This window comes from Anarhichas minor, unplaced genomic scaffold (genome assembly GCF_050575085.1).
Source record: "Anarhichas minor isolate MPS153535 unplaced genomic scaffold, ASM5057508v1 ptg000012l, whole genome shotgun sequence".
Taxonomy (NCBI): Eukaryota; Metazoa; Chordata; class Actinopteri; order Perciformes; family Anarhichadidae; genus Anarhichas; species Anarhichas minor.
In genome coordinates, this window is record NW_027466458.1 from 2,701,352 (window position 1) to 2,721,601 (window position 20,250).

At 45.6% G+C, this 20,250-nt stretch overlaps 1 protein-coding gene across 1 annotated transcript in view; it reads right to left on the reverse strand.

Moving 5' to 3' along the window:
• usp43a (ubiquitin specific peptidase 43a) overlaps positions 1 to 18,740 on the reverse strand; it is a 92,965-nt gene extending 74,225 nt beyond the window's left edge. Inside the window, exons 1-2 of the mRNA XM_076090257.1 lie at positions 17,792 to 18,740; positions 9,786 to 9,950 (exon numbers count right to left, since the gene is read on the reverse strand). Coding sequence (XP_075946372.1) covers positions 9,786 to 9,950; positions 17,792 to 18,403 — 777 coding nt within the window. The 5' untranslated portion in view covers positions 18,404 to 18,740. The remainder of the gene's footprint in view (positions 1 to 9,785; positions 9,951 to 17,791) is intronic.
• Positions 18,741 to 20,250: the final 1,510 nt, after the last annotated feature.

Here is a 20,250-nt window from a genome sequence, read left to right on the forward strand (position 1 = left end):
TGTGTGTGTGTGTGCGTGCGTGGGAGAAGGCAAGCTGGAAGAAGTATCGAGTAAAAGGAAGGAGAAAAAAACACTCTCCTGACCTAAAAGAGAATCAGTGCTCGGTAAAAATGGGAAGCTGAGGTGGAAGAAGCAGAGAGCAGGCGAGGCCATCACTGTCTGCTCTTGTCAAACATGCAAGAGAGGGTTTTAAAACGCTCCCCCCAAAAAACTCTTCCATCCGCCGTCCCATAGGCGTGCACAGAGAGAGGACGTGAAGAGGATAGGAGGGGGGGGGGTAGAAGGGTGCCACCCGCCCCGCTGCCATTTCCCCCCCCCCGAGCGCCAATCGATGTCGCTGCCGCTCATGGATCTCCTTTGTGTGTGCGACTGTTTTTGCCCCCTGATATGACATCATTTAATAATTCATAACCTCCCGCAGCACGGCATTTCAGACCCAGCGCTCCTCTGTTAAGGCTGCTCCACGGCCGGGTGACGGGTCCCTATTTCAGCCCACTGTGCTTTCCATGTGTTACTTTACTTCTGTGATTTTCTACTGCAGGGACAAACGGGTCCATCCATAGTTTCAGCAGTCGTTTGCATGACAGTCTCACTGGAGATGATGGTTTCTGTTTAAATGAAGCTACTCTAAAGACAGGGAATTCATATATTGAGCTAATAATGAAAGTGCATTTCAGGATTGTGGAGAGAAGAATCAGGCCGAATGTAAAACACATGAAAATGAACTCTCGCAACCGCATAACAACTTTACACAAGACGGATCCTTTTGTAGCCATAACCGTCCTAAACTCTGACTTAACTGTTGGCCGGCAAGTTGCATTGTGGGCAATGTAGGCGTCAGGTTTTGGCAAGGAAGAACAGTGCATGGACTAAAAAAAATAAGACAGTATCTCTGCTTCCGCTGCATCGATTTTGACCCCTTCTCACAATCTCATCAGCGGAGCACTCTTTTTGAGAGTTTATTCATATTCAACAAACATTTTTGACTGGGCTGATATCGATTCTGGATGGCGTGTTTCCAGGCTTACATATGCTGCAAAAACAATTGAAGAAATCTGGCTGTGAGAGGCTAGAAGCAGAAATTGGCAGGTTACATTTGTGGCTCCCAGATGCCTCGGAAAAAACACCCGTTTGGACGAGATATCGGTGTTCAAACACACACACACACACACACACAGAGAGAGAGAAGTGTACTTAGAAACACTCAAATACTAGGCTTCTCTCTGCAGTATGTGTCTTCTCATCTCCAAGCAGCCTCTCAAAACCCCAACCTCGCCATATAACCACTCTCAAAAATGGATATAATAATGTCCTCTGGCCTTTCTTCCTTCCTTCCCCCTTGTAACAACGTCGTATTGTAACTGATGCTTCTCAAGTGAGATAGAGGGGGAGTGTTTTTTTTTTGTTGCAGTGGATGATGTGTACTAGCACACCCTTCCTCACCCTCTCCCTCCTACTCTCCGTTACTACCTCTGTGTCTTTCTTCAATGGCTTTTCTGAAAGAGACAATGAGGCGGAGAGAAGGTTCGAAGACTTAAATCGAGGTTAAACTCTGCTGATTTACACCGGTGTAAAAAGCAGCGTGTAGCTGGCATCCATTCAGAGGTGACAATAAGAGCTGGGCTAATTTCATTCGCCGGGCAACTCCGTTTCATCTCAACACGCACGCAGCAGCGCTAACCACCTCGCGAAGAAAACCCAAATTTCATTTCTGCAGATGTCTAGCAGAGTTGCAAGAGAAAGAGGGAGGGGAGGGGCGATGAGAAGGCCCTACTCAATCATTCAACCCTCACTGGCAGGATAGATCGAGACATGACGTCAAGAAAGAGGCTTAAAAAAAAAAAAAGACATTTGAACGGGCTGAATTATGGATGAAGAGGGAAGAGGGCAGAAATATATGTTGAGAAATATTTCCAAAAAGTTTCATTCTCCCCCCTCCTGTGTAAATCCTATTAGAGAGGAAAGGATGGCACAGGGGGGGAGGATTAGCTGACCCCGTCCACTCTGTCCAGACTGTTTTCACACTGATAAAATACAGAAGATCTCAGAATCCCTCCTGAAATGTTCACATTGTACATCTTACTTATATGTGCTGGAATGAGCGTCGGCATTGTAAAGGCCCTCCAGTCGACTTATATGCTTTTGATTTCTTTTTTACAACATCAAACACCCCCCCACCCCCCCACACACACACACACATTATTATTGCAACAGTAACCCCCTTTGAGAAACGCTTCAAAAAAGAAAGACTTGAAAAAAAAAAGTTCTCCTTCAAGAGACCCCCGCTCTCACAGGAGGAATTCGTGGCATCTCAGAAATGTCACTCGCAGTTAAAAATCGGGCTGCTGGTCGAGCGCGGGTCAGCGGCCATGGCTGGATGGGGGGGGGGGGGTGCGTTATGCTGCTTTGATGTCACCCGTGTGACATGGACAGCAGGAGGGGAGAAGGGAGCTGAGCGGGGGGTGGGGGGGGCGATTGGAGGGCGACTGAAGGGCTTCACAACGGAACAGCTTCAACGGAACAGAAGTGATACAAACACCAAGGGGGAGGGCAGGAAGTGGTGTCTGGTGGTCACTCCGCCCCCCTCAAGTCTTTTTTATTTAGTTTTATTCAGCCTCACGATGTCTCACCAAAGACAAGTTTTGACAACTTCTGTGACGTCATATATGATGCTGTCCTGGTACGGCACGTTCTTCAGAACACAATTGTTGTGTACTTGACACCGCTGACCTTTGACGGGACAGAGAGTTTTAACTGCTCAACAACAAAGATGTGGTTTTATAAAATGTTGCACTTTCCATACCGCTTTACTAACGCAATACTTCTAAATGGACGTAAAAACGGCTAGTGTCACCGACTAGTGTCACCGACTTGTACTAGCCCGGCCGGGCCAGCTAGCAGGTTAGCGGTTAGCTCGCCAGCTAAAGCAGTTCACCAACTGGCGCTGCGAGTGGTCACTACGTCACCACGCTCTGCACCCTCCTTCTACCAGCTAGGAAGGAAAGAGACAGAACCCACCTCAGCTGGTCTGATGGTTATCAGTCAAATACTAATACTTCTAATAATTTAGTCTGTAGTATCTGTGAAATAAAGTTTGTTTGAAAATGTAAGTTCTGAATGAGTTCAAAGCGGTAATCAAAATCTGACAAATGCTCTGATTTGTGTGTAAAATATTAACAACTCGACTCAACAACTATACTTTCTGGGGAAAAACTGACTTATTTAATTATTTATCAAGCATGGAATATTTATGGAACTTTTGCATTTTTTTTTTTTTCTACAAGTGTGTTACTGTCCTTTTGCAACAGCAATTTCACTGTCATCCAAGAGGAGTATTTTTTCTGCTTTAATGTTGTGAAGAAGAAGCACGGCCACAGACTGTTTTATTTAAACATAAATACACAATGTCTTTGACTGAAACTCAAGCAAGCAACAGCCTACAAGTCATCTCCAAACGGACGTTTCGACACAGCGTGACGCGCTACAAATCCTACTCGAGTTGGCCCAAACTTTTTTTAGCGCTCCAATAAGGTGAAGAAACAAACAATTATCTATTTTCTCATAATTTCCGGGCTTATCTCTCTCTCTCTCTCCTCCCACACTAAAGAAGTGAGGTACATTTAAGTGATGACATCAGGGCCTTGATGACTGACACAGAAACAGGAGCCACCAGATCAAGGACCCATCAATGATGGTGACAGGGGGCTGTCATTTAAAACCACCTGGAGATAATGAGCCGAAAATCACACGGAGAGCTATCAAACTCACTATTTCTGTGCCCGTCGATAAAAGGGCTCGCTCGCTTTACGGCATCCACCGACCCGATTTCAAAGTCTATGCAGTTGGCTCAGGGGTCCAAAGGGATATTTCTCTTCTCTTTATCTCCCTCCCTCCACGGTCAACCCCTCCTGGGGCAGAAAAGCCGACCGCTAGTGACATTTAAAAATGGAATAATGCATACATAATGATTTGGCTCTGGTGTTGCATCGGCAAACCTCGTGTCCCGCTACTGTCCATGGGGCGAGATGGATGAGTTTGTTTTTTTGAAATGCTCTCGCTCTAAAGGGCCGAAGCTGCGCTCAGTGTGCTCACTCAATGAACACTGGCAAATGTATGCCACTCTCTGATAGCGCCAAGCTGGAGTTTGTCGTTTGTTGGTTTGAGACTTTTTTTCTCACCATACATATCAGGATCGTTGAACCGATCTTATTCATATTTTGAGAACTGCTGAGGACTAAGGGCAGAATATAACGCAGCGGTTCACAGTGTGATTCTGACCTTTGACATCTGCCTGGCTCAAAGGCAGCGGCCACACTGGGTCACGAACAGGCCTCTCTCACTTCTAGCTAAAGCTAATCCTCCCTTGTCTTTGCTGGAAGAAAAAGAAGCTGCCAGTTTTAGCAGCCTTGTGAGCCAATGGAGATGATAAATAACTACTGCCACACCGCTTGTTTTTTTTGTTGTTGTTTTTTTTTTTTTTAAATCGCTGACAGTGGGAAAAGAAGGGACGGTTTGAGAAGCTGTCGTTGCACAGAGCTATGATTTCACTGCGGGTCGGGTTGCCTCTGTTAGCCGGTGAGGAATGCGTTGCCGCTGCGGTGCCAGCGAGGCGAGAGGGAAACCGAGCGAGTTCAGCGAGGTCCCGCTGGAAGGAGGATTAACATTACTTGGCCGCCTTTGTGTGTGCTCACAGCCTCGTGTTACGTAATGTCGCTCGGGTGAAGCGGCCGGACTGGTCACACTGCTCGCACAGCAGGTGTGCTGCAAAAACAACTTCTTCTTTGCAAAGCATTTCAGACAGTGTTTTATGTGTTTTTTTGTATTGATAAGGTGCTTTATTAATAAAACGCGATTGATTGATTGCTGCGTCTTTGAGTCGATAGCTATTGGGAATCCAAATAATAAAGTAGTAATATAATTCATCGTGTCCTGTTCACCTATAATATATTCGGCTTGTGTGAGGAACCTACAAACACACGCATATACACACACACACGTCCTAAATCAATACAAAATAAATATCCAGATGTGTCCATAATGTCTCTATATCCAGTTAAAACAAATTGCAGTTGCACATCTAAAAGGAGACATGTGACTGGACACAAGGCTGTGGGAATCTACACGTGCAGCTCTAGATGGTTGTTTTCCTGAAAGATGAGCTCATTTTAAGAGGATTCTCGTTTCACCTGTTCCTTGAGATTTTCACCACACCTCAAGAGGATAAATCACAACAGGAACAAGAACGAAAAAAATAGGTCATCAGGAGGCTGTCAAACAAAACGTGACAAAGAGGCATGTAATGCACGGGTCGAAAGGATGCAAACGTAGTTACTACAGCGCGGAGAGCTGTTATCCCGAGGTGGTTACGGAAGTTGTTAGCAGACTGTTTGACAGGCGTGCGGTTGTTAAAGTAAACTTAAGTCAGGCCACTGAACAAACCGAAGAAGTGATATGTTTAGAGAGTAAAAAATACACATTGTAAAACACAGTTCCTCAAAAGTTGTTTTACTTTACTTTCAACTCGGTTAAGTCGATATAAAAATGCATGAGAAACTACCTGAGGTCTATGTGTGGGTCAGGTGCTTTTCACTACATGCCTGGGAAAGTTGATAGGGACCATGTTGACACTGTTGGGTTTCTGTCAGCTCAGCGTGACCTACATGGGTGTTTCCCAGGCTCCGGTGACGGACAAAGAGATCAAAGTCACTTCCCTGCCTCCTTCTCCTTTCACCGCTCAGCTGAGCCACCACACTCCGTCTCACCGTCCCAGGACTACTACGATCATCGGGTCCTGTGGAGGGATCTATGGTCATCTTTCTCTCCGTATTCGTCAAACTATTTTCAGGGTTTTCTAAGCGAATCGACATCGGCAAAAAAAAGTAGTGAGGAGACTTCCTTTTCAAGTGATTTGTGTGGCTAAAGGTTTTATTTGGAGTTCCTCTCTAAAGCCCCATTCCCCAGTTTATTCCAATGGGTCAACACACATCAGGCAGGCCTCCCTCAACATCTGGGTTGGACGCAGGTCGATGACTGCGTATTAGGGTCATTGTGGGTAAAAAAATGTTGAGATTAAAGTCTTCAATTTATGGGGAAAAAAACTCAGATGTTATCTGACAAGAAAGCAGCAAATTTACAGAAAAAAAACTATAAAGTCAAAAATGTAATAATTTAATTATATATGTACATTTAATGGACCCCATTACTTTGTTTTACAGGTCGGACTGTAAATAGAAAGAGCAAGAGGAAGCATGCGGACGGAGACGCTTGACTTTCATTTGGTGACCATTCAATGTTGTCGAATGTGATTTTATGGTTTATTGATGAAGCGTTTGGACTTTGCCAGGTAACATGTGTGTAAATGCCTTTTGTGGACATTACCTCGTGTGTTTGTGTTTTTTTATCCAGCTGTTTTCAGACACACACAAACCAACAGAGGAGCATGTAAGTCTCTTCACATTACACAGGCAGAATAAGCACGAGCGCTCTGAGCCACATGAATGAAATCAATTTACGGGAAGGGGGACGAGTGTTTCATGTTTTTTTGTTTTTTTATCATGTTCCCTCCCGGTGTGAGAAAGCCAGTGATTTTCTTCTTCTCCACGGCGGTGGAGGAAAGCCGGCTTTGCGAAACCTCGATTCACTGGCAGCCTAATGAGAGCAGCGGCCGTAAGCTGTTTAACGCCACCAGTGGTGTATAAAGTACCCAAAAGCCATACTTGAGTAAAAGTAAAGATCTAAAGTCCTAAAGTATCTGATATGTATTGTACTTAAGTATCAAAAGTAATTTTCTGATATTAAATGTACTTAAGTATTCAAAGTAAAAGTACAAGTAAATGCTGTTAATAAAAAAGCAAAGGGTCAGAATTATGAGAATTATGAAGTTTATTATTTTAAGTGCAGTGGCACCATGACCAAGGACATGGAGCTGTGTTGAAAATAATTGGGTTGGCTGTGATCCATCCAGGAGCAACAATGTTCAAAATAATATATTGTACATAAGTATACTTTTGCATCTGCTATGAACTTATCATCATAATCCTCCAAAAAGCAATATGACACTATGAAGGAGTTGTAACAGTGCGTTTATAAGTATGCTCATTCCAACTAGAGGATGTAGAGGGCAAATGCATAATATTGTGTTCAGCAAAAAATATCCACTTGATGCATCAGGTCAGTGTTGTGAGAAAGGACACCTGCCTTGTAAACTCCTATGGGCCTGATTTGAACACAATAGGCAAAGGTTTTGCTCAAGCTGAATCTGCAATTGGGCGACTGCTACCATCATAACTCCATCTGATCATCCACAAAATGACTCAAATATCAAAACATGATCAATACTAAAGCAGCACCGAAAGTAACAACCCAGTCATTACTTGAAACTGAAAAATGTCCTGTTCATCTTCAAAAGACAATTCTACTAGAATGTAGCTTCTTTACATTCTATGTAAAGAAGCTACATTGTAGCTTCTTTACATAGAATGTACAAGCTACATTGTATAGAATGATTCTATTGAAGTTATTCCTTTTTTAAATGCTTTAGACGAGTTACTAATCACTTTAAAAGAGTGATATACAGACATGAGATTGATCTTCTCATGTCACTCTCTTTATACAATGATATAAATTCATCCCCGTTTTCTTGATATCTTACGAAATATTACTCCTCATTTTTCGTGCGTTTTTCCTGCAAAAGTCCAGCAACATGAGTCTGCTTTCGCTTGTTACATGCATACTGTCTTTTCAAAATAAACGCCCATCTTCACAGGAAACAACTAAGGTTTAGGCGATGAAACTACTTCGTTAGGTTTAGGAAAAGATCGTGGTTTGCGTTAAAATATCTACGGAAGTGGCGTTGCTTAAGTACGGAAGCCACGTCACAAATAAATCAACATTGGCTTCTCGTTTCACACACGGCACAAACTGCGGCCTCCTGGAGGAAACACCAGTGTTTGTTTGACCCATCCACCTCTCCTCATCCCACCCGTCCTGTGTGGAATTCTACTCGTGTTGTCGCTCGCTAGCTATAGCATGTAGCATCCTGGGCATCACTGGGAATCAAAACACCGCGGCTTTGAGAGCACTTGTTTTGCGCATTAACGTGATTAACCAATGATTTAACTTGCAAGCTAGGACCACTGATTCGCCAAACCTGCTTGCTTGCAGTCTCTGTTCCACCACAGTCCCCGACGCTGGTCTCATGATTCATTTTGTTTCTAAAGATAGATTTGATTTTGTAGCGAGTAACGAAGGTTTCAGGGGAAATGTATCGGAGTAAAAGTATCAGTTTTCTTTGCAAAATGTAGTGAAGTAAAAGTAAAAGTCAACAGAAATATAAATAGTAAAGTAAAGTACAGATATCCAAAAAAACAACTTAAGTACAGTAACGAAGTATTTCTACTTCATCAGTAGTATTTCGTCAGCCGGCCCAGAAGTGGAGGCGGAACCGGCAAACTCCAGGACGACTGGGAGAAAAAGGGACGATAGGCCTACTTAGCAAATGTGATGAAGGGTGTGCAATCACAAGGGGATTGACACGGAGCGGGATGATCACCGCAGGTCTTCTTATCCAGTGTTTAACGTCATAATGTGCAAACAAACGCTCGCAGGATTGCATATTCAATTATATTCTGTACTATAGTGTACAAGGTCCAAGAAGTCACTTCTTTTTTCACCATATTTCTGGAGTTACTTGTTTTCTGACGAGAGTCGGTAGAGTCACGTATTGGCTGATAATAGTATGTGCAAGAAACATAGAATAATGTAAATATGAATATACAGTAAAACAATGCACCTAGCTATTTTCAAAGCTGTAAGGAGTTTAAGACTACACATTACATGAATAAAGTCAGGCAGATAGAGGGTTACTTTACAACTACAGGACAAACAATTCTCCTGTCATGTACTCTTGTTGTATTAATGAGGATTTTCTTTCCGTCGGTGTGAAATTGCACATAAGTGCACTTCAGTCCAATCCAATACATTTAGGCATCAAAGACACATTTTACTGGCGTTTGGTGCTTGGCAACTCTGGTCATGATTAAAAAATAAATAAATGTTCAAGTCATCAACTCAGTCATGATGCGGCTGCCCTTCATTTCCTCTCACCGCATCACGTCCCGTCCCAGCTCATTTCCAAGTGCAAGGTCGCGAGGTGGATGTTTCCACATCGGGGACAAAAACAAAAGACAGACAGACAGACAGAGACAGATATATATATAGAGAGAGAGAGAGGGCAAAGTACGGACGTCTGCCATTTCAACGGTTTCTCCTTTGACGTCTTGCAGGACAAGAGTCACTGCGTACAGAGGATCGTCTCGGACCAATGGGTTCAAACTATACTGCAGGTGGAAGCATCCACCAGCTCCAAGACGCCCTCTGAAAAACCCCCTCTTCTTTTGTTAACACGAGTGACGTGATTTCTTCGACTAAAACAAACGACGTCGCGCCGTGGTCATCCTCTCAAAAGAAGGACGGCCACGGAGTGCATCGGTGATGTCATCCGCCGTGGTGAGTTTTGGACAACGAAGTCGGATCTACATACCTCACAAAGAAAACCAGGCTTTTGTTACAACTAGTCCTTCAAGTTTGTCAAAAAAAAAAATACCTGTGCACGAGGTAAGTGACCTTGTGTGTGTGTGTGTGTGTGTGTGTGTGTGTGTGTGTGTGTGTGTGTGAAACAGAGAGAATGCATGTGATCAGGACTGAAGCAGCCGAAACAACTCTTAACAGGTTTCATTACAAACACATTTCACATTTTCAGCAGCAGTAACAAACGGTGGACTCACCTTGGCGGGGGCTTTGGTCTTGCTGCTGCTGCTGCTGCTGTTCGTGTTGTTGTTGGGGCTGTGATTGGCATCTTCATGAACTCTGTCCAAAAGCCAGAGGAGGAACTCCAGGGCGTCGTGCTGAGAGTTTCCCCGAAACTGAGAGCCGTACTTGGCCACTATGCTCTGTGGATGAGGAGAAAGGTTATAGTCTGTGCGATTTGAAGACATCGAATACCGAGGACAAGATCACATGGAACACAGGAAGTCATCGTTGGTAAGTTGGAGTTGGAGAACTCAGGAGAGTGAAAAAAGCAGGGACATTTTTCTCTCTCTTATCATCACTTAATGCAGACTCATTAAAGAACATCTGCTGGGCATTATTGGGCTCTGATAAGATCATGTAATGAAGTCATTCACAATTCTCTTTGGTCGCGCACTTTATTATAAATCCCACTACAGAGGAGAAGATGCATGGAATGCATACAGCAAATCAAGCCTTCCACTGTTCAGTTAGGGCTGTAATTAAAAATGATTATGAATAATTGATTCATCATTTGGTCTAAAATAATGAGGTGCCTTTTATCATTTCCCACAGCCCAAGTTGCGATCTTCAGATGTCTTGTTCTATTTGACCGACAGTCCCAAACTCAAAGATGTTTTGATTTACTATCATATTATGACAAAGAAAAGCCACAAATCCTCTCATTCAAGGAGCTAGAAGCAGCCAATGTTTGGCAACTGTTCAAGCTAATTTACAGTTGCACAATTAGTTTTATTTCTTCCGAATTGGTAAAGCTGAAACCCGTGTTTCCTTTGTGTGTGGTCAGAGAGAAACAAAAGTGTTACTTAACAGCATCAGGAAACAAAAATCAGACGGTCCTCATCTGTGGTGCCCAGTACTATTCTGAGACACACATTGATACACTGCAGCATCCCCAACGATGACTCACGCAGAGGACGTCCAAAACCCTGACAGGTGTTACTAGGAAGAACGAAAAAACAAAAAAAACAGGCAGACTGTCTAATTCAATTATGAGGAAGGAGTGTCGAAGAAATCGACACGCGGAAGCGAAGGCGGCATCAACACTTCTCTCTGTCGCTCTCCCTCTCTGTGTGTGACCGACTGCTCCACACCTCATTAAAAAAAGAAAATCACCACAATATACCTGCAGCTTCTGAATATAAACACGGGAGGGAGGGAGGGAGACAGCCCGCTAATGAGCTTCATCCCTGTGAGGGAGCACTGACAGGGGATGGAGGGATGAGGGGCAGATGGAGAGAGGGAGGGAGGAGAGGAGGAGAGGCTGGCGGAGGTTCAACAGAAGCTGAGAGTGTTTTTTTCTTTTCTTTCTCAAGGACGGCGCTGTAGGGGTGAAAAGTGAGAAACGGTGAAAAAACTGCCAAAAACTAAATATATTATGTAATATAGGAGGGGCCAAAACACCAAGGCAAAGACAGTTGCCAAGGTTACGGTGAGTTGGGGCTCAGACACCTGATGACATCAAGAGGTCGCAACTCCATTAAGAAGTGACCCCTCCGCTGGCCTCATCTGCTGTTTTCTAACTCTGTCTGAGTGTGTGTGTGTGTGTGTGTGTGTGTGTGTGTGTGTGTGTGTGTGTGTGTGTGAGTGTGAAAGTGTGCGACGATAATTCCGCTCATCTGTTGACGGTGTTCGTCTCTCCGAGCGTCTCCGGTGAACACGCGACACGCTGCCTCAAAGGCACTTCAAAGAAGAAGTGGCGAAGTTGTATTCCCAAGCATCGTGTTTTTAGTTTTTTTATTTGGGATTCTTGTGAGGGGGGAGGGGGATGAAAAGTACGAAAGAGAGTAAACACTGGCAGTGTTCAAGCTGACCTGAGCACAGCTCCAGTGGGATCTTAAGTGTGTGTTGAGCAAACACTCCACAGGCAGGCTAGGAGAGGATAAAGGTGGGCGTAAGGGTCAACTTGAGGGAGGTTTTTTTTGAGAAACTATTGATCAGTCTAGACCAAGGATCCGATTCTCAACCCACACCTGATCGGACCTTTGTTTCATTTCTTTCATTAGATCAGAGCATGAGCAACAACGTTGGAGTCCATGATTCACTTTGTTTTTTAAACTTCTTTTTCCACTTAAACTACAAAATTTGTAGTTTTTATAGCACTACATTTTGTATTTGACAGAAGTCTTCACAAAACAATCTTATTATTTAATTTCCTGTCTTAGCAAAATAATTAAAAATTAAAAAAAATAATTTGTATTTCTACAAGCAAAGAAAAGGAAAAAGATACTAGAATGACAAAAGACAGATGTTAAACCACATGTGGCGTCCAGGGCAGGGGTCGTGACCTCCCAGCGTTGGGCGGAGATAAGGGGGCCGCACTCCGCCAACATCCCCCTGCTCCCACAACCCGGGCGTCTCTGTTTTGGCATCCCCCGTCTCGCCACCCTCGCTTCAACTCACACCATTACACCCCCCCCACATCTTCCTACTCTGTAAACAATGATGGATGAGAGTGCTGGCGGGGCCAGGAACCTCTTTCAAACATACATCAAGCAAATGTCCCTCCTCTCTCTCCCTCCCTAAAAAAAACCATTTATGCCACCACGGCCTCATCGTGGTCCAGTGCCAAAAAGGCCTGGGTGGATTTCTCCGTGACGGACGGAGAAGGATACTGACAAATAACGATGGGGCATAACCTTGGGGCATAACCACAGGTGTGGCTGGAATGAGGCTGGATAGAATCTGTCATTTCTGGCTGCTCCATTTGCAGTTTCATTTTTCAGCGGCCTGGTGTCGCCGGCTCACCTCTGGACGCAGGACAGTCATCACTTATAGTCCGCACTTATGTACCCCTCTGTCTCTCTCTCTCTCTTTCTCTCTCTCACACACACTTTATTTCTTCCTCTCTTTCCATCGTCTCTCTTTTTCTTTCCTTTCTATCATGGAAGAACCATTCCCTCCACTAAATCCACTTCCTGTGTCATCCTAGGCCACTCTGGGTTCACCTCCAGAACAACAGAGAACAGGCAGGTGTTATTATTTCTCTTTTTTTTCAATGACAAATCCAAATGCCACGTCTTGGAATCGGACCCTATATCTCCTCTGCAGATCCCAGAAGCTCAGAGATTCTCCGACAAAAGGTGCCATCGAGTCAAGACGGAACAAAGCCTGTGTGGTAAGTCCCCCGATGTGGGACTTACAGGTGATCAGGGATGAGATGCGATGGAAACAATCGCCACTCAGTGCTTTACAGGCTCCCAAGGCTCTGCTGGATTCACAGTTGAGGCTGTACATTTTTTTCTCCCCCCCGTGCGCACAACTGAGAGTCTGGGAAGCAGCGTCTGTCACCATCAAGAGCTGTGTGAAGGCAAACTTCGTTTCGTGTCTTTCCCCGTGGCTTCCTACAGCGTGTCGTTCAAGCACATAAATCACAGGAGGGATAATAAAACCTGGTGGAAAACGGTCTCACAGTGTAGTGCTTTAAACACAGACACAGACGCATGAAGATCCCATGGGCTTACATCTTCAGCACCGAGAGTGAGAATGAGAGTGGCCCTTGAAGAGGGCGCAGAGACAAGCGAAGACAAACAAACCATTAGTCCGGCTGCCCTGCCTCTCCGTCGCACACGGCCCTTCACTCCCCAGAACTAACAGGACCACTGAAACACCAGGCTCTGTCTCTCCGGCTGAGCCCCTTCTGGCCTCACGGAGCTGCATTCCATCAAGCGTGAAAATAAAATGTAAGAAAAAAAAAAAGATGCATCCGGGCTGCTACGCCACAACCCCCCCCCCCCCCCCCCCCAAAAAAAAGTAGTTCCTGCGTTGTTAAATCCTTTGGGTCAGGAGTGTGAGATAACAAAAGAATGAGCTCGCTCCGCCGTCGAGTTAAATTGATGTAGACAACTTTTGGAGGCACCAATAAAAGGACACTTCATCCCTCCAGATTTCATCAATGTCAAATGTGTAGTGAAGCGGTCGTGGCAGAGTTGGAAATGGTGACCTTTAAATACAGCGCTGCCATTGGGCTGATCGCCGTCATTTGCAAGCGGAGCAGCATTCGGTGACACGTTTCACAGTCAGTCTGACTTAAAATGCAGGGCTTCTAGGAATCCAATGAGGTAGTGGAGGCGAGCGACTTCTAACAATCTAAAAATGATTCTCGTTAGAGCCGTGGTTTTGCTGTCCAATGAGGAATAGGCACCTCTGACCTTAAAAGACTCACTTTTCATGAAACACGACCACCACTTGTTAAAGGTGCTCAATACGGAAATCTGAGCATATCTAGTGCCTCCACATGGCTGACACGGACAGCAGCTGACGGTGCTAACAGCGCAAACAATAGCAACAGTGCTGGCAGAGCTAACAGTGTTTACCTGAGGGGGAACCGGAGGGTGGGCGCTACCGTAACGACGCCCTGGGACTGGACGGCGTTAAAAGTCACCACCTCGCTCCCTCCCCGGCTCCCTGTAGTCTACATGAAACTATCTCTGCATGAGATATAACACATACTCTGTATAGCTCTCTCATAGCTCAACAGCTAACTAGCTAGCTAGCCCTACCACACCTATCGGCGTCAAACCAGGAAGTCAGAGGTACAGTAGTAAAGCCTGATTGATTTGATTGGCTGCCTTGGGCAAAGTGTTATGTTTGAATTTGTGTGCAAACCGCTAGAAATACGCGGCGCAAGAGAGGAGCTAGCGCCAGGCGCCTTAGCATAAGAGAACAGTGGTTTCTAGCGACGCGTCTTTGTGTCATCGGGGCAACATTAATCCACGATATCTTTACATTGCAAACAGTTATTTTCTTCTATATTATTGGCCTGAATTTCAAATTTAGCACCTATAGCGAATCACTCAAATAAACGTTTTACACCCTGAAATGTATTGTGATTTTGGGACAAAGACTGATGTTATACAGCAGGTAGATTTATATTTAAGTGTTTGCATATGGCGCAGTGAAACAGACACACGCTGCACTTTGGTTTGTCAAAAGGCCACGAAAGTAAAACGAGACTTGTTTTCCAGCTCCAAGTGGAACTCTTACGAGAGAAGACACATTTAAATGTTGACTTAGCTCCCCTGCTGTAAAAGTCTGAGGTCATTCTGCTATCTTCAGTTGCGATATTGATTTCTACTAAAAGGCTCATGACTCCTACTCGTGTATTAATACGGAAGGAAAGGAGATGGAAAAACTTTCTTTTCCCAGTTCCACTTGCAGGCCAGTGCCTCTCTTCAGGTGCGGAGAGATTTGGTATTAACCATCAGTTGTCAAAGTTGACTGTCCCTTTTATTCCGATTACCGGGGGGGGGGGGGGGGGGGGACAATATGGTCTTACCAGCGATGTCTCCCCCTCACACTTTACTCTCTCTCTCTCCCTCTGAGTGCACACAACTGGAGGCGTCACAGCAGGGGGGGCATCCTACTTTTTCCAGGCTGGATGCACTTGCTACAGTAACCATCCTCTCTCCGACAGAGACACAAATCACTGTGTCGATGCGATGGGGCGAGGCGAGGAAACAGAAAAGGGGGAGTGAAGGACACCGTTTTTTTTGTTGTTATTGCAGCCCACTATGATGGGAGAATATAGAGAGGTGCAGGGATGACGTGTTTTTTTTTGGGGGGGGGGGGGGGGGTTAGGCCGACCCTGGAAGTTAGCATCACACTGGTTCCCTCGACAAAATGTAAATGGGATTTTTCCATTGTGTTTCGCATTATTGCAGAAAATAAGCTCTGTAAAACAAACATTTATGAGACGCATACGTTTTGTTCAGTAAGATAATCTTCACCAATGAACACCACTTTTTTGGATTTTTGAAACGTGAATGCAATCGGCAGCAGTAAAAAGCGAACGTTAGGCTAAAGACGAACTATAACCACAGTCACCCGAGTACACACACCACGAGGCTGTGAAGGCGGACAAGTCGGCCTTCTCCAGGCCTGGAAATTGCCATTTTCAAAATGTTGACATGTTGCAGCCCAACATACTTCCAAATGTCCCAGAGTTAAACGTGATATCAGCGCCAACCTAGAGCCACAGTACGCTCTTCATATCATTTGGTACTTAGTGCAAAAACAGGGTCCTGATCAATCTATGTCATTATGTGGCACACAGGAACCACTTCAAAAGAGGTCATTTTGATTGAATATCCTGATAATTCTTAACTTGTGTTACTTTGTGTTTTCCATGTTAACTTTTTATGATATGAGAAGTCTACAGAGGCTCAGGCTCAAGTTGGTGATGCCGCCCGTGACGAGTTTAAAACTTGCCCTTTAAATTGCTCACACATGCAGGTAGTTACTCAGCGTTAATGATCGATAACATCGTGAGTCCTTCTTTTCTGATCTTTCAAATCAAAACATCATCTTCTTCTTCTTCTTCTTAGTTAATCACCTCTCCCTTACAGCTTTGGAACAAACTGCACTCCCTTTACTTCATTACTAATCTGTGTTTGTGGATGAGGAACAAAGCTACATTCAATGTATCAACCTTTTTCTATTATAAATGATATCCCACTCAAAAGACACATATTGCATTCCACTCCCCTACAACCTCCCCCAGGCTGTCAACTCACACCAAAGACTCACACTTTTACACACTTTTACACCTGCAACAGAGCAGTTACCACTGCTCTGTTGCATCAGGACGCCTGATGGTTGACTGTCACCCACTCAGCATAGAGAGAACCCGGCAGCTCTCAACAGCAACGAGTGACTGTGCGACGACTTGCATTTTGTCACATCCGCAGTGCGACTCCCATCACACGCCGCGTTTAGAAGTTTACTTGAATGAGACAGGAATGCACGACTCCCCCGCACTCCACATGTCAGCCGGTGGTGGGGGGGGTTGGCCCGGGGAATGCAGATAAACCACCTGAGGTGCAGGGCAGGTGAGTCAGGTGGAGATGCTGCACCCTGTGTGTAATCAGTAGTCGCACTGCATGCACGCACTACGAGTTCAACAAACAAGAATAAAACCTTGATACTGGGAGGCAGACCGGCGAGGAGGTTTTTATTGTCCCGGCTTCACGTGACACACACACACACACACACACACACACACGGGACCCGAGCGGCTTCGTGGGACACGCAGGTAGACCGTCGCCCTTTGAACCTTGTTCAATCGAGCGCTCACCTGGTTGTGTTCATTCAAATATTTGCTTTGCCACTACAGACTGTGATAGTTGGTATTAATACCGCTTACAAATCCCCACACAAATCCTCCTGACACATACCCGCTGTGCTGCCGGGCCGGCACGGGACGCACTCAAGCTATTGGGACTGGGTTTTGGCTATTAACTGAGATTCCATGGGAGGAATGTGTAGAAGCAATCGAAACCTGTCGATAATGACATCTCTTTATTGCAGGAGTAACTCACAGGGGGGGGGGGGGGGGGGGTCCCTGGGGCGCACATTTCCTGTTGAACCCTCATTACCCCCCCCCCCCCCACCTGACCCCTCTCACTGTGAATGTATTCCTGTCCTCTCAGAGTACCCGCTGAGTGCAGACCACACAGCAGCAGACCACTCATGGCAGCTTCATTATATTTTGCCCAGAGAGACCCAGACACCCACCAGCGCTGGAAAATAAACTACCTGGCTGCAGCTTTTGCTGCTCTGTGTCAATTAGCTGTGTGGTAATGTGATTTAAAGCGCCTTAAGGCCCTGAGGTATTGCTTTTTAATGGTGCTGTAGTGGGGGACATTTGCAGACAAATGTGCACTTAATAAAATAACCAGAAATCAATTGACACACTATTTAAGTTGGGGGTCTCAGGGCACCGTTGGGGGTCTGGGGCCCATGCAAGTTGTAATCAAATAGATATATAGCCTTGCTATGAACTGGTATTTCTGCAACTATTAAAGTTGTTCCCTTTGTTAGAAAGACCAAATTGAACATCTCTCTCTCAAGTCATTTCTAATCCCTTTCTCAATGGCATGCCGGGAAATTAAGATAAGTGGCCTTCACACTTTTCCTCTGCGGCGAACAGGTAATAAAACATACTGCAAAACAAAAACAGCACAACCAACCAGTGTGTCCTCACCTTGAACTCCACTGACAGCAGCGGGGTGTACTCCAGGGTCCACAGACCTCGAACCAGCGACGCCAGCTGCTCGGTCACCTCTCCCCGGGCGGCCTGCGGCTCCTCGCCTCTCACCTCCCCGTTCACCCTCCCGTGGCCCCCCTCGGACTTGTACTGCTCCAGCCCGAGGTACTCGGCCAGCAGGTCGGTGTTGCTCAGGCACTGAACCACGGCGTTCATGAAGCAGGTGTTGCCGTGGTTCTTCAGTCCCAGCACCCCGGGGGTCTTGTCGCCGTGGCACCACGACAGCCTGCTCTTCACCGAGCCGTGCGAGGAGGACGCCACGGAGCTCTTCTTCGCGGCTCCCTCCCGGGCGACCTGCGCGCCGTCGTCTTTGAAACCCCCCGAAGCGCTCGGCCCGAAGCCGCCGTCGTCGTCCTCCGCGTCCGGCGGCTCCGCGTCCCCAAAGTGCGCCAAAGTGCCCAAAGTTTTAAGGAGCCTCCCCATGAAATTCCCAAAAGATCGCAGCGATTTCTTTCTGCCAAACCTCCCGGTTTTGTATTTATTCTCTTTTCGCTTCCTCGTTTTGGGTTTCATGGCTTTCCTTACCTTGTTTTCCTTGCGGGTATCCATGGCGCTACTACTTTACAGGACCGCGAGGAAGAAATGAAACGGGCGGCGGAGTCGCACCTGTCTGCCGGGGCTGGCTGGCTGTCTACCCCTCCTCCTCCTCCTCCTCGTTTCTCTCACCTTACCGCTGAGGTGGCGCCGATAAGGCACATTATTACTGATAATATCCCCTGTGACATCCCGGTAACTCCCAGTAGCCAACTGTGTGATCGCCAGCCCGCGGGATTCGTGGAGCGACGCTCTCCCTCCAGGAACAGAGAGATGAGACGCTTTTCCTTTCCTCCACACTCAGCAGGTTCAATTACACTTCCTCATCGATGGCTGTCAAGCGCTGGATCGCACGCGCGGACTCGCTAATTCCTCCCTCCTCTCCGCTCCCGTCTACGGGGCTACAATGAAGTTTCTATTTGGAGGATTCTCTCTTAAACCCGCCCCTCAGACATGGATTTAATTTACCTGGATTATTACTGATAGTCTATCACAATAGTGAAAAGGACAGCTCTTTTTCACACAGTCTCACACATGATGCTGGACTGGCAAAGAGAAGAAAGGAAAACTTAACCCGTCTTGTTTGCTACACAGGGAACAAGGAAGTTGTTGTGTTTAATATGTGGTAATCTCTGTTAGCATTAAACTGCCCCCTGTAGGACTGGTTACAACATCACCTGCTTTAATGTCTCCAGAAAGTGTCAAAAGAAGGCATTCGTTGGCCGATTCTGCTAATATAGAATTTTTTCTGTTTCTGCTAAATGAGATTATCCACATAAGGGTCTACTTTTGCTTTACCCTGCTGTTGAAATATCTTGTCTATAACACACAAGCATTTACAGACACATGTACAGCATCCATAGCCGGGCTAATAACAAACATTAAGGCTGCTGCTACTGCACCGAACTCCACAAAGTAAGTCAAATGGATTTCAAAGAAGCTGTTTGCGGTTCTGGGATTCAACATCTTTTGTGCTATATTCAGATTCTAATCATCTGAAGCTTAATTTCACAGCTCACCAGTACTAAAGATTGAATTTAGTGTGCCAGATGTGCTGATTTATTGAAATAGATAGTCCGGGCCCCATCCGATATTTCCATAATTTCCCCCCCCGATGCACCTATTAAAGCATCGTTAGGAAACACACCATTGTTGACAAGTAAACGTAATCATATTTGCTCACAGAAAATGACCCACAAATGGTCCTCTGTTCAGTAGCAGGGTGGAGAACGCAGACGACAGCGATGGCCTTTTTCCTTTTTTACAGATCCAGGGATGTTTTTTGCTGACTTGGTTTGTACTGCAGGTTTGCCATTTGACTTTTGGGGGGGGGGGATTCTGAGGAAAGTGGGTTTGGATCAGAGACAGTCAGAGAGCTGCTGTCTTGACCGGAATCCTTCAGGGAGCCTCTTTTGATAGATTAGCTGACTGAGTCTGGGCCTCCTCCTTGTCTCTACTGCCCTCGATCCAGACCTTTGAATTCACCCACTCAATCTAGTTGATAATTCTGTGTGATACCAGCCAGTGTCTCTACAGAAACAGAATGATAGCTGTGTAAATGTAATGCATATTAGCCTTGTTTTTACATATTGTGGTTTCATCGGCATCGAGACGGCGTCTGCAGAGCGGCATTCATTCTGTTGTTCTCAAGAAGTCTAAAGAAGTGTAATGCTGACACTTTGGTGCGAAGAATACATTCTTGTGCCTTGATGTGTAATTTTATACTCGTGTTAAGTGTCGCTCTGTGAATTCCCACCTATATTCAGCTCCTGTGGGGAATCACCACTCAAGTGCCCGCACTGTTCAGGAAGTGTAATCTTTTCATTTCTTCTTTTTATATCATCCATTCTCGACACATAACA